Source organism: Puma concolor, chromosome C2, assembly GCF_028749965.1.
Source record: "Puma concolor isolate L17-30 chromosome C2, mPumCon1.1.hap2, whole genome shotgun sequence".
Classification (NCBI taxonomy): Eukaryota; Metazoa; Chordata; class Mammalia; order Carnivora; family Felidae; genus Puma; species Puma concolor.
Window position 1 is genome coordinate 83,701,507 of NC_141675.1, and position 14,488 is coordinate 83,715,994.

The following is a 14,488-nucleotide window of genomic DNA, read 5'->3' on the forward strand; positions in this document are numbered from 1 at the left end:
CTTAGGTAGCACACTCCTTCCCACATAAGCCTCTCTGACTACACACACACATACACACACACACACACACACACACACACATGCACACACACACACATACACACCAAGCAGAGGGAGCTGCTCTCATCTCTCTCTGCCTCCAAGAGAAGTTGTTCCTTCTTTAGTCTAGCACCTACCCTTGTAGATGTCTTTTTTATATCTTTTTAATCTTATATCTTTTTTCCCCCTTTTCCATACTGTTAATTCCTTGGGGCAAGAGTTGATGTAGCTCTATATGCCCCTGCCACACAGAAACTAGGAACCCAATTGTGTCTAAAATGTGTCTGCTTGCTAGTGCTTATATAAGTTTTTACTATTTCCTTCTGCCTGTGCTAAGTTATTTTTACTAGAACCTCCTGTTCATTAATGTGCTTAATAATCCTAAAAGTAGCTCATTTGTTCCCTCTGCCTCATAGACAAAAGTGCCTGTAGATTCCAGGAATTAAACTCTAATACAGTTTATATTTGCTCACCATTGACCGAGAACGAAGTGACGCAAGCCTTCAATAATAGAAGTTCGCCTGCATATTTCCACACCCTATGCAAGACTTTAGTTATTAGTCATCAGTAAAAAGAATTTAAAGATTAAATCAACAAAATGCCCTAACCTCTATCATGATGTCCCACTTCATAATGCAAAAGGAAAAGGTTCGATACTGCTGTTGGCAACAGCATCCTCTTTGAGCAGCATTATAATAGGGTACACCACAAAACTTTGTGTGCAACAAGATGTGATAGTTATTGGAAGATATAATTCTTATTCCAAATCAGCTATAAATTTCATGTTGATAAAACTGGCCTCTGCCATTAACACCCTCTCCACGACAATATAAAATGGAGCTTCATTTTATCTCCAATACAGCCTTGTATCGTAGATGCATCAAATATAATAGCAGTAGTAATAATAAATAAGTTATATCTATATTATGCTTTTTAGATTTTGCCACTTTGCATACATACTGTTTCATCTAGCACTGCTCTGATGGAGGAGAAGATGATTATTCCTACCTTAGAGATATGGATTTTGAGGCTCAGAGGTTAAGAAACTTGCCTAAGATCAAGAAATGACTGAATGAAAGAAACAGACTCCAAATTAGTGTCTAAATCCTAAGTATACTAAGTACAATATCCAAAGTCTACTTTATATAGACATGGGGTTCTGAACAACTGTCTCAAGTTTTCTGGGCCTGTTTCTTCATTTGCCACATAAAAGTGTGTATTCAATTCCTACGGTTGTGGCTAGGGACCAAATATTATGATTCTACATTTTGAATCACTATGCTCTATGGATAATATAATAATTGGCCCCTCTCCGTTAGAAGATTACAAAACAGGAATTATGCTTGGATCCTAGTATCTGCACTGTGATAATGACATCAAGGTTCATTAGAATCACTGGTATTTGGTCATGCTAAGAAGCTTCGTGAGGTGGGGAAAGCAATCACAACAAAGCCTTATTTCAGTCTTAATATCTGTCTTAGAAGTGCCCTTCCATCTTTTTGAGGAAGCTGGTTATTTTCAGCTATAAGGAACGTGCTAAGGAGGCCCAGGTGGCTTGGAAAGTAGAACTGACACAGATCTGAAGTCATTGGACAGTCTCCGCTCCATCCAGTCTTTCACTTATTTTTCCTTTTAAACCTCTAGAGGGATTTGCTTCAGTGTCTAGCACTCATTCTAGTTCCAGCTCAACGAGAAGCCACTCCCTCTCAATTCAAAAGGAGAGATGACCAAGTGCACCTATTTACAACGCTGGAGAGAGGGAAGGAGAGGGTGCAGCTTACAACCAAGGGGAAATGGAATTGGACTTCACACCATTCTCCATCGTTCCTGCAGTCTCATTGATACAATAAACCAAACCCCAAAATAATACGGCAATTTCAGCAGATGCTGCAAACTCATTTGATGATACTCCACTGAACAGCAGCCTTGGTCAGAAGACTATTATTTCTTACTGACTCACTAACCTCTCCAGCTTCGGTGGCTTCCCATTGGGCACCACTCAATGCCCAATTGCCTCTGAGAGGAAGCAAGCCCTGGACACATAGGTTTGTTTCATATATTCTAAAAGTTTCATATATATTAATCCATTTTACTCCTCACCACATCTCGATAAGGTAGGTGCTATTGTTATTACCATTTTACAAATGAGGACATTGAAGCCCTAGAGGGGTCAAGAAACTTTTCCAAGGTCACATGACTAGTAAGTCCCAGAGCCAAGTCAAACCCAGGCAACCTGGCTCAACAGTTTGTGTTCTCAGTCACTTCAGTAGACTCCCCTATACCAGGCTACATGTTTCTGAACTTGATGAATCTCAATTAACAGAGATGAATTTCAAAAACACAAAACTGAGTGAAAAAATAAGATGAAGAGAGGTTAAATACAGTTCAAGACCATTTATATACATTTTGGAAACTCTCAAAACAGTGTCATACCTGACATGTATTAAGAATATAAATACAGGGGCGCCTGGGTGGCTCAGTCGGTTGAGCGTCTGACTCACAGTTCGTGAGTTCGAGCCCCGCGTTGGGCTCTGTGTTGACAGTTCAGAGTCTGAAGCCTGCTTCAGATTCTGTGTCTCCCTCCCCTGCTCACATTCTGTCTCTCTGTCACCAAAATAAATAAGCATTAAAAAGGCTTTTTTTAAAAGAATATAAATACATGGACTAGAGGGACACATACTATAGTCACTTTAGTTTCACACCTGAGGGAAGAAGAGACTCTGGAATGAAGCTGGGGACAATTCTAAGAAATTTTATCAGTAATAAATATTTGACTCCTTTATTTTAAAAATATTTTGGGCACCTGGGTGGCTCAGTAGGGTAAGCGTCCAACTTAGGCTCAGGTGATGATCTCCCAGGTCATGGTTTAGAGCCCCACATCGGGCTCTGTGCTGACAGCTCAGAGCCCAGAGCCTGCTTCAGATTCTGTGTCTCCCTCTCTCTCTGCCCCTCCTATGCATTCTCTCTCTCTCTCTCTCAAAAAAATGAACAAACATTAATTTTTTTTAAATATCTGAAATACAAAAGGCATAATGTGAATAATTTGTTCATCTTGAATCTTGGGCATATTAGTGTGTGTTATATTAATCAGTGGTCATTTCTGTATTTTAACTTTAAAAACAAACTACATATATTACATCTTTTATTCCTTCTTGTGCCTCCCCCCAACTCCAAAGCCATGAACATCATTTCCAGGTGAGGTAATGGAATCCATAGTATTGCATTTTGGAAAACAAAACTGAAATGGTGATTCACCCAAGGCTAGTTGCCTACTGCTAACTACAGCAAAATATTTCCAGCTTAGAACGATGAAAACAAATTAACAACCAATCTATTCAACTAGAACTTGAACTGAGCATGTGGCAAATAATCATACAGCAAATAATAATTATCAGAGAAGGTAACCTAAAAACAAGAACACTGGGGAGAATTTATCTCTGCTACAAACACAATAGTACCTTGCAGAATAATGACAATGGTAACTAAGAATGACACACTTTGGACACAATTAATACCTTAATTTGGATTATTTATGCTCACGTGTTATCTCCCTTATCAAAGTATAAGTTATCTTAGAAAAGGATTCATGCAAGGCCCATAGCTTGACTTGTAGTATGGGTCTCAGTAAATGCTGGCTGAATTAATATATAAATGAAGTGATGCTCCATAATGTCTTTGACAAACCTAAAATACCCAACTCTCCAAGAAATGGGGTAGCCAATAAGACAACGTTAAAATTCTTTTAACTAGATAAATAACAATTTGGGGAGTGTTAGTAGCTTTTGCCCCATAGGATGAAACTTGGAATTTCCCCAGGGGCACCTGGGTGGCTCAGTTGGTTAAGTGTCTCACTTCGCCTCAGGTCGTGATCTCAAAATTCCTGAATTCCAGCCCCATATCGGTCTCTGTGCCGACAGTGCAGAGCCTGCTTGGGATTCTCTCTCCCTCTCTCTCTCTCTGCCCCCCCCCCCAACTCATGCATTTTCTCTTTCTCTCTCAAAATAAATAAGTAAACTTTTTAAAAAAATAGAATTTCCCCTTATCATAGAAACTCCTTTATTTTCAGAGGGACTACCTTTCAAGACTTTCTCATTATACCAGTATAAGTCAATATCTAGTTTCTGTTGCTGTAAAACCTCTCCAACCACTGAAGCAGATCTTTCCATCTAAGATGTTAACTACTCTGTTTAGTAATTTAAATTTGATATATTTTGAGCAGAACCAAGTTCATAAAGAACTTTTCTCTACATTTAGGCTTCCCTATTGGAAAATCTTTGCTTATCCTTAAAAGGCTTGTCTTATTTGGCCCAAGGGTTTGTGGAAGAGATCATAGCAAGAAGAGCATGCCAGACTAAGCCCTTTTGCAATCTACTTTGAAAGGAAGATGGAGGAAAGGTACAATGCTCCATGGGCCATACACTTAGCATTCCTCATCTGGTAGTATTTAAAATGGAATAACTCAAACACTTAGACATGTACAGGCTACTACCATGATTGCCTCTTCTAAACCAGGAGTGACCAGACCATATTCTGTGCTGGAAGTGTGTTTCTCTGAAAGGACATAGATGTTCCACTGCCAGTCATCCTGCCATCAGAAAAGCAATGAACCTTGGAATGGGAACAGGAATAACCTCACTGTGTCTCTGGAACCTGAAAAAACCATTCCTAATTCTGAAGGAAACAAAGAATATCTATAATGCAGAAATAGGCTGGAGATGACCAGGAGGCTCTCTTAGACAAGGACATGGCCTGTGTACTCTAGGAGCAGTGACAGCTAATATCTGTCTTTACATTTCCATTTCCTGCCCTGTGGTACACCTCTGGTATTCAGTAAATTAATTCTTTTTGTAAATTTTTTTAAATGTCCATTCATTTTTGAGAGAGAGAGACAGAGTGCAAGTGGGGGAGGGGCAGAGAGAGGGGGAGACACAGAAACTGAGGCAGGCTCCAGGCTCTGAGCTGTCAGGACAGAGCCTGATGCGGGGTTTGAACTCACGAACTTTGAGATCATGACCTGAGCTGAAGTCAGACGCTCACCCTCCTTAGGTACCCAGGCACCCCTTTAGTAAATTATTCTGAAGATCCACCATCTGGTTTACTATAAGACTGAAAGAGGAGAGTGACAAAGCTCCTGTATCCCAGGACAGACTTGTGTAAATGTGTAAATGATCTTTAGTTTTCCTAGAAATTAGTTGGCAAGGAATGGAAAATCAGCAATCTACTAAATGAGACTTGCTGTCAAGACTTGAAAATCAAAGTTAATTTATGTTTTAGTCCTGAGGAGCTCAAAATGTTTTTCAGTTACAGTGATTCTACAAGGTTAAAATTTAACATAACTTTGGGTTTCCTCCTGTCTTGATCATCTAAATACTCTACCTACATAAGAGAGAATTGAAACTTGAGTATTATGAACTATCAAGAACAAAATTATAGATCTATCCTATGACCCAGCAATAGCACTGCTAGGGATTTACCCAAGGGATACAGGAGTGCTGATGCATAGGGGCACTTGTTCCAATGTTTAAAGCAGCACTTTCAGGGGCGCCTGGGTGGCGCAGTCGGTTAGGCGTCCGACTTCAGCCAGGTCACGATCTCGCGGTCCGGGAGTTCGAGCCCCGCGTCAGGCTCTGGGCTGATGGCTCAGAGCCTGGAGCCTGTTTCCGATTCTGTGTCTCCCTCTCTCTGCCCCTCCCCCGTTCATGCTCTGTCTCTCTCTGTCGCAAAAATAATAAATAAACGTTGAAAAAAAAAAAATTTAAAGCAGCACTTTCAACAATAGCCAAATTATGGAAAGAGCCTAAATGTCCATCAACCGATGAATGGATAAAGAAATTGTGGTTTATATACACAATGGAATAGTACTTGGCAATGAGGAAGAATGAAATATGGCCTTTTGTAGCAACGTGGATGGAACTGGAGAGTGTTATGCTAAGTGAAATAAGTCATACAGAGAAAGACAGATACCATATGTTTTCACTCGTATGTGGATCCTGAGAAACTTAACAGAAGACCATCGGGGAGGGGAAGGGGAAAAAATAAAGTTACAGAGAGGGAAGGAGGCAAACCATTAGAGACTCTTAAATAGTGAGAACAAACTGAGGGTTGATGTGGGGGTAGGGGAGAGGGGAAAGTGGGTGATGGGCATTGAGGGGGGCACCCGTTGGGATGAGCACTGGGTGTTATACGGAAACCAATTTGACAATAAATTTCACATTAAAAATTTTTTAAACAAAAAATAAATTAAAATGTGATACAATTTTTACAGAAAAAAAAGAACAAAGTTAGTGTAACTATGATTAATTCCAGAAATTCAGTTATCAAAAGTCGCTGAAGAGAGTACCATCCAAATTACCTCTTATAGGCAAATTACTCCATTAATACCATTTTACATTTGTTTCTATCAATGAAATAAAATTCAGAATTATTCTTAATGCTGTGGATATTATGGTGATTATTTGTTTTGAGGAAATAAACTGAGATCTTCACAAATGAAATTGGCTAGATACAGATTCTTATTGCTTTTACCTGAAAAAAAAAAGGCCTGTCTTAAGCAACAAAGAAAATGTAAACATACATATTAAAATTTTAAGTATATTCTTAACTTTGGTATGCTGTACATTTTTTTTTTTACCTTAAAAGACAGAATAAGATGGGATAAATCACACACTAACAGCATGCACTTTGTATTTTATCCCACCAGGAGGGATGAAAAGCAAGAAAAAGAAGAGCAGAAAACCCCATGCACTGACCACTTGCTTGGGATTTCATAGGCGAAGAACCTTACCGACATTAATGCATTTAACCTTCAGAACAACTCTATAACCTAAGCACTATCATCAAGCCCCATTTTACGTTTGAGGCACAGGGAGACCAAGAAACTCACCCACAGTCCCACAAAGCCAGGAGAATATTATACTGTTAGAAGTGTAAGTTACTGGAGAACAGCATATCAATACCTTAAAAGTAGCTGTGCTTTTGAAAATTACACATTGTAAGAGTAAAGTTTTGCTCCCACTTCACATGCTTACTTCTTGGTCCACAGAAGAGCCACTTCTGCCTTTTCCAACATATGGCAAGAGAGTCTCTGACCTTCCAGCCACCCTTCTCATTCCTTTCCAGGAAAGAGGAAAACCTTATGTGAATGGTGAGATTAGAGAGAGAAAAAAATGGGGCAGGTGAAATTTAGCTTGTTGTGGGTCCTCCCCGCCTCCCTCTTTGTGGATCTGCCTGCCCGCAGGCTGGACACATTCTGAGCTGCTGGGTGGGCACAAGTAGGTCAGGATCCACATGTGTCTCTAGAGGTAAACATCAAATCCAAATCTCTCTGATTCCACTAGTGAGGCTCAACAGAGGTAAGGTTGGATTTCTCAGCAGGCCTGTTCCACAGACCCAAATCTTCCCTCTGGTGAGTTGCATATGTCAATATTTAGTTTGGGGAGAAAGGTGCTAAATCCAATTTTGACCATTCTCTAAGCCAATATTCCAGCAATCCAGTAAAAAAGCAAACATGTTTAATAGCCATCTGTTTGACAACTTTGTCTATTTTCTCAACCATTTTGAACTCAAGATTAAGGAAGGAGGTAACTGTAAAGAGGAGATAGAAAAGTTATCATAAATGCCATCCCCTAAGCCCACCACACACAAAGATCTCTACCCAAGGGTATTAGTCAAAAAATGTAAAGGCAGAGAAAAATGGATGTAATCTAAATATCCAAAAACAGGAGGTAAATGATAATTGTAGCACAGACATGTAATGTCATTCAATTAAGTAATTTAAAATCATTAGAAGAATATTTTGTAAATCGACATGTCTACTAGTATTTTTAATGCAGATAAGTAACAAATAAAAAGAAAATACAAAATGATCCACAGTTTCCCATCCAGCTATATCCTGACATACATACGTATATATGTGTATACACACACACACACGTTATACACACACACACACACACATACACACACACACACACAGAGTCAATATGTACAAATCATTAGAAACACACAAAGCTAAAAAAAAGGAAGCCTACCTTTTTTTCTGCCCCAAAAGTTTCTCTCTCCAACTAACCACTATTAACAGTTTCTTATAATTCCTTCTGGAAAAAGAGTGTTTTCCAAACATTTCAATATGTATTTCCATATTTAGAGTAATTATTTAAGATCACAAGAAAAGAAACAAATGAAGCACATAACTGTGATAACATTTTAAAAATTCACACACAAAGAGTGCAGAGATTATATTGAGGTTGTGGTTTTGATTTTCTTATTTTACAGAGTTTACATTTTCAAAGTTTACTGCTGTGAGCAGAAAACTGTATACTCTGAAATATATATCACTCACTTTTATTATAAAAGGAACACATTTTCATAATTCAAATTATATAGAAATATTTAATGCATAAAGCAAGTGTCTGCCATCAAACTCCATAAAGGTAATTGCCATTAACAATTTCGAATGCATTTAATTAAAGATACACACACACACACACACACACACACACACACACACAGAGTCACATAGACACATACATGTACATTCAGATTAGTGAGAAAAAAATAAATGTATATAGACATAAAAATCTAAGGATAAGCCTTAGTTTATTAATCTGTATTATATAACTATAAAGAGGAATCCTGCCTAACACACAGTGAAGTTTGGGAGTCAAAAGTCCAAAAGTCATGATTGATATCCTCCATTTTATTACTGCACCAGTTTTAGAAAATGCAGCACCAATTTTTCTCTCTGTTTATCACCATTTCCAGGTTATTTCTGAGCTGTCTGTGAATACAGGACTGTCACCAGACTGTCACAGAAAACTGCTGGCCAGAATTCATGATCTCAATCAATCTTCTGGCTTTAGCCTTTGGGTAGCTGGACCCATAGGCACATGGGCTATCTCCAATCACTGAGTTATGTACAGAGTGCTACGATGGGGTGTGGGTAAGGAGTTTATAACTATCATTTTGAGAACGGCTTCATCTACTCACAATTTCCTTAGTGCCAAGGTCAGACACTGAGCCAACATGGCGATCTACTGATTCTCAAGTTCCTCCAAGTCACGCAATAATTAGTGCTTTAGAGAACCATCCAGCTAGCAACAACACCCCTCCCCTCAAAAAAGAGATTCATTTTGTGCCACTAAGTTTTATTTAAAGACCATGCAATCGAATCCCAGCTGGCTTCATTGAAGCAGCAACGTAGGCAATCAGTGACACCAACTGCAATGCTATCGTTTCTATAAACAGTAATGAGTGGAGGGGGTGGGATGGTACTAGAAGCTTATGTATAAACAAGAAAGATCATTTCAGCAAGAGAGATGGTCTTGGCAGATTCACAGTAGCTTTCTGATTGGCACCCTAGGAAATGCAGATGCCCTGAAACATTTAATGGCTTAGAAGAACTATTCGGACATGGCATTCCTAATGATGTGCAATGAAAATAACATGGCATAAAGATAGCAATTTCATACATGAAGCAGTACAAAGGAGAGCTTTGTTGTTTTAAGATATACCATGGAAATTGGGAAAACAGATCTCTAAGTGCTCCCTGGACATCCTTTCTAACTCTGATATGAGAGAATACAACTTGCTTTCTTAGAAGGTGATGTATTGTACCAGGCTGTGAATAAATGGAGTCATGTTGAGGTAGGGGCAGAAGAGATGTATAACATAGATAACTAGGCAAGATATCTGAATATGAGCAAAGCTGGGTAGGCTTGCATTGAGAGGTAGGGTAATTACTTTTGAAAAAATTACTTTTTTTATATCTGTATCTTATTTTTATACAAACACATTCTTCCAGTAAAATATCCTGAGATACTACTCCTTTCCGTTAGAGCCCCCATCTGCCCACGCTAGTACTACCTTTTGAACTTCTAAATGCTTTTCAAGTTCAGGGAGATTAACAGGAATCCCAGGCAGAATTAACTATTCCTTCCTCGAAGAGATTTTACCATAGAACATTAACTCAGCTAAGAGGTTGTTAAACTGAAACAAACTGAGGCTCCCCAGTATCCCACTTTGGGCACGTATCCTATCCTGCCTAGTAGTATACCCCTTGCTTGTGTGTGTATATATATATTTCTCCGTACTAGGTTTCTAGTGCCTAATGCAGAACATTGCATGCAAACAGCCCTCAAGGAATGCTTGCTAACGTGAAAAAGGACAACCCTTGAAGTCAGAGACATATTTCTTTAACTTTCTGTCCTCAGATGGAGAAGAAAGGGAGGGCGAGCAACTGTGAAGGGTTAGTTAGTATGACTCAAGTATCCTAGGCTTCCAGAAAATGGCTTCCCTCCTGTCTTTTGCTGTACTTAACCTGGAGTCAGGAAAATGGACTGCTGGTCCCTAACACAGATGAGAGCATTCAGCCCAGCCCAATCACATCACCATAAAGTAATGCCTTGTTTTTTTCCCCATGCATGCTGCTCTCAGTGTATAAGCTGGGAGAAGAAAAACAATTTTATTTGCATTTCTCCTTGTCTGGCAAAACTGCAGTAGAGATGAGAACTGCCACGTTGTATCTGTTTTTCAGGTATTGTAATTAGTTCTTTCCTTTCAGGATGTGTTTGAAGACATGTAGTTTTTACATCTCAGGGTATGTAGAAAGGAGAACTGGAGTTCTTAAGAGCCTTGAAATTAAATTACAAGTTTAAAAGAATATTCTCAGACATCAATGGAACTTGATTACTTCATTCTTATTTTGGGGGAAATATAAATATCATTTAAGAAACACGGTACCTGCAAGGCTCCAGACACATGCTAACTTATCAGAAGGATGACAAAACCTCATACCTTGGGGTGCTGAACTAATTACCCAAATATTTTCAAAGAAAACCAATACATCTATTGGTTATATATTATAGATGAGGTCATAGAGAAAGTGGAGCCCAAGAATTTACCATTAACTTTATTATTATTATTATTATTATTATTATTATTATTATTATTATCATTATTTACATCCAAGTTAGTTAGCATACAGTGCAATAATGATTTAAGGAGTAGAATCCAGTGATTCATCCCCTACATATAACACCCAGTGCTCATCCCAACAAGTGTCCTCCTTTATGCCCCTTGCCCACTTAGCCCATCCCTCCATGCACAACCCCTCCTGCAACCTTCAGTTTGTTCTCTAAACTTAAGAGTCTCTTATGTTTTGTTCCCTTTCCTGTTTTTATATTATTTTTGCTTCCTTTCCTTTCTGTTCATTTGTTTTGTATCTTAAACTCTACATATAAGTGAAGTCATATGATATTTGTCCTTCTCTGACTAATTTCACTTAGTATAATATACTCTAGTTCCATCCACATTGTTGCAAATGGCAAGATTTCATTCTTTTTGATTGCCGAGTAACACTCCATTGTGTGTGAGGGGGAACATATATATAAATATATATGCCATCTTCTTTATCCATTCATCTGTCGATGGACATTACGGGTCTTTCCATAATTTGGCTATTGTTGATAGAGCTGCTATAAACATTGGGGTGCATGTGCACCTTTGAAACAGCACACCTGTATCCTTTGGATAAATACCTAGTAGTGACATTACTGGATCATAGGGTAGTTCTATTTTTAATTTTTTGAGGAACCTCCATACTGTTTTCCAGAGTGGCTGCACCAGTTTGCATTCCCACCAGCAATGCAAAAAGGTTCCTCTTTCTCTACATCCTCACCAGCATCTGTCATTGCCTGAGTTGTTCATTTTAGCCATTCTGACTGGTGTGAGGTGGTATCTCTTTGTGGTTTTGATTTGTATTTCTCTGATAATAAGTGATGTTGAGCATTTTTTCATGTGTCTGTTAGCCATCTGGATGTCTTCCTTGGAAAATTGCCTATTCATGTCTTTTGCCCCTTTTGTCACTGGATTATTTGTTTTTTGGGGAGGTGTTGAGTTTGATAAGTTCTCTATAAATTTTGGATACTAGCCCTTTATATGATGTCATTTGCAAATATATTCTCCCATTTTATCAGTTGCCTTCTGGTTTTGCTGATTGTTTCCTTTGCTGTGCAGACTTTTTATCTTGATGAGGTCTCAATAGTTAATTTTTGCTTTTGTTTCCCTTGCCTCTGGAGATGTGTTGAGTAATTTTAAACTGTCCTTCCTTACTATATCAATCAGGATAGGCCAGGTAACAAATGGTCTTACAAATCTAAGCTACTTTAGGCTAAAATGAACAAATCAGGAGACTATAGATGCTGGAGAGGATGTGGAGAAGTGGGAACCCTCTTGCACTGTTGGTGGGAATGCAAACTGGTGCAGCTACTCTGGAAAACAGTGTAGAGGTTCCTCAAAAAATTAAAAATAGATCTACCTGATGATCCAGCAATAGTACTGCTAGGAATTTACCCAAGGGATACAGGAGTGCTGGTGCATAGGGGCACTTGTACCCCAATGTTTATAGCAGCACTTTCAACAATAGCCAAATTATGGAAAGAACATAAATGTCCATCAACTGACGAATGGATAAAGAAATTGTAGGGGCGCCTGGGTGGCTCAGTCGGTTAAGCGTCCAACTTCGGCTCAGGTCATGATCTCACGGTCTGTGAGTTCGAGCCCCATGTCAGGCTCTGTGCTGAAAGCTCGGAGCCTGGAGCCTGCTTCCAGTTCTGTGTCCCCCTCTCTCTCTGACCCTCCCCTGTTCATGCTCTGTCTCTCTCTGTCTCAAAAATAAATAAACAAAAAAAAAAGACTATTTAAAAAAAAGAAATTGTGGTTTATATACACAATGGAATACTACTTGGCAATGAGGAAGAATGAAATATGGCCTTTTGTAGCAACGTGAATGGAACTGGATAGTGTTATGCTAAGTGAAATAAGTCATACAGAGAAAGACAGATACCATAGGTTTTCACTCTTATGTGGATCCTGAGAAACTTAACAGAAGACCATTGGGGAGGGGAAGGAAAAAAAAAAAGAGAGGGAGAGAACGAAACCATAAGAGACTCTTAAATAGTGAGAACAAACTGAGGGTTGATGGGGGGTGGGAGGGAGGGGAGGGTGGGTGATGGACATTGAAGAGGGCACCTGTTGGGATAAGCACTGGGTGTTGTATCCCATACTGGGCACCTGTATGGGATAAGCAGTGTATGGAGCCACTGCTTCCTTAAACATCATCAGAAGCTCAGAGCCTGAGGTGAGTTGTGCTCTGGCCGGTAGAGCATTTCATTTGCTAGTGCAAGTCACATGGCCAGCCTAACTCCATAGGAATGGGGTAGTGCCACCCTACAATGTGCCCAAGAGGAAAACCCAAAATATTGAGTGAAAAGTGGCAATGCCTACTATATTTGCACATAGTAGGCACTTGGCAAATTGCTTTTTGAAAGTACTATATGACAAGTGGATTAGTAACAGGCACGAACTTCTTGAATTTTCTGACATTAACACTGAAAACCTCATGTAAAACAACGAAAATTTCTTTGAAAATGAAAGCCATAAGAAAGTTATGGACATTTTGTATATCGCATAATTCTTTTCATTTTAAAGTTTTTAAACATTTATTTATTTTTGAGAGACAGAGAGAGGCAGAACATGAGCAGGGGAGGGAGAGAGAGGGAGAGAGAGAGAGAGAGAGAGAGAGAGAGAGAGAGAGAGATACAGAATCTGAAGCAGGCTCCAGGCTCTGAGCTATTTGTTAGCACAGAGCCTGACACAGGGCTCAAACTCACAAACTGCAAGACCATGACCTGAGCTGATGTCAGATGTTCAACTGACTGAGCCATCCAGGCGCCCCTGTATATTGCATAATTCTTATTCATTGTACTCACTGGAGCAACATTTAAATAGGAAGAATTTTAACATTATGACATAAAAACCAGCTCAAAGAAAGATTTCACAACAAAGATAATTGCCACATATAAATCATCAATTAATTATTCTTTAGTGAAGTTTTCCAAGATTAGATAAATGAAGGCAGTGACACACTGAAATCGCCCATGTTTCTTAACTAAAATGAAGTGAACAACTGAGTACATTGCTTCAAGAGGTAAGTTTTGCCATTTGTTTTTAATTAGGTGGATTTCTGAACACTGAATTAGAATCTAAAATATTCTCAATTTATAAATACATTATTTTCATTTCTCCAAATTTTGGATGTGACCCACATCCTGGAAGAAAAAGTAAAGAGAGTAAAGGACTACATACTCACAAGCAAAGCAGAGAGAAGTTGAAAACAGCTGTGTAATGCTATCTTTGTTGAGGATCACTTCCTGAGAAATGGGCTTAAAACAATGACCACATTGCAACCAAATTCAAGATCACCTGACTGTCTTGTACAGTAGTTAAACCCTAAATCTCTTAGGTATACATTAGCTGATGTAAACTGAATGTAAGCAGGCAAATTTAATTTAGATGGCAGTGCTATATTTGAAAGTAAGGGCATGACTGGGTTTTACTTTTGTGTGTTCATCAGGATTGATAAATTACTTTTGCCTGGAGTGTTTCAATC

At 38.9% G+C, this 14,488-nt stretch overlaps 1 protein-coding gene across 3 annotated transcripts in view; it reads right to left on the reverse strand.

Annotated features, from left to right (window-relative positions):
• The window catches only part of FGF12 (fibroblast growth factor 12), a 564,772-nt gene that overhangs the window by 357,228 nt on the left and 193,056 nt on the right, over nucleotides 1-14,488 (reverse strand). The window contains exon 1 of one of the 3 annotated variants that reach the window (XM_086675008.1): nucleotides 2,473-2,582. The exons of the other annotated variants lie outside the window; for them this stretch is intronic. Within the exon in view, the coding sequence (XP_086531134.1) occupies nucleotides 2,473-2,479 (7 nt within the window). The 5' untranslated portion in view covers nucleotides 2,480-2,582. Of the gene's footprint in view, nucleotides 1-2,472; nucleotides 2,583-14,488 lie in introns of those variants that run through there. 3 annotated transcript variants of the gene reach the window in all.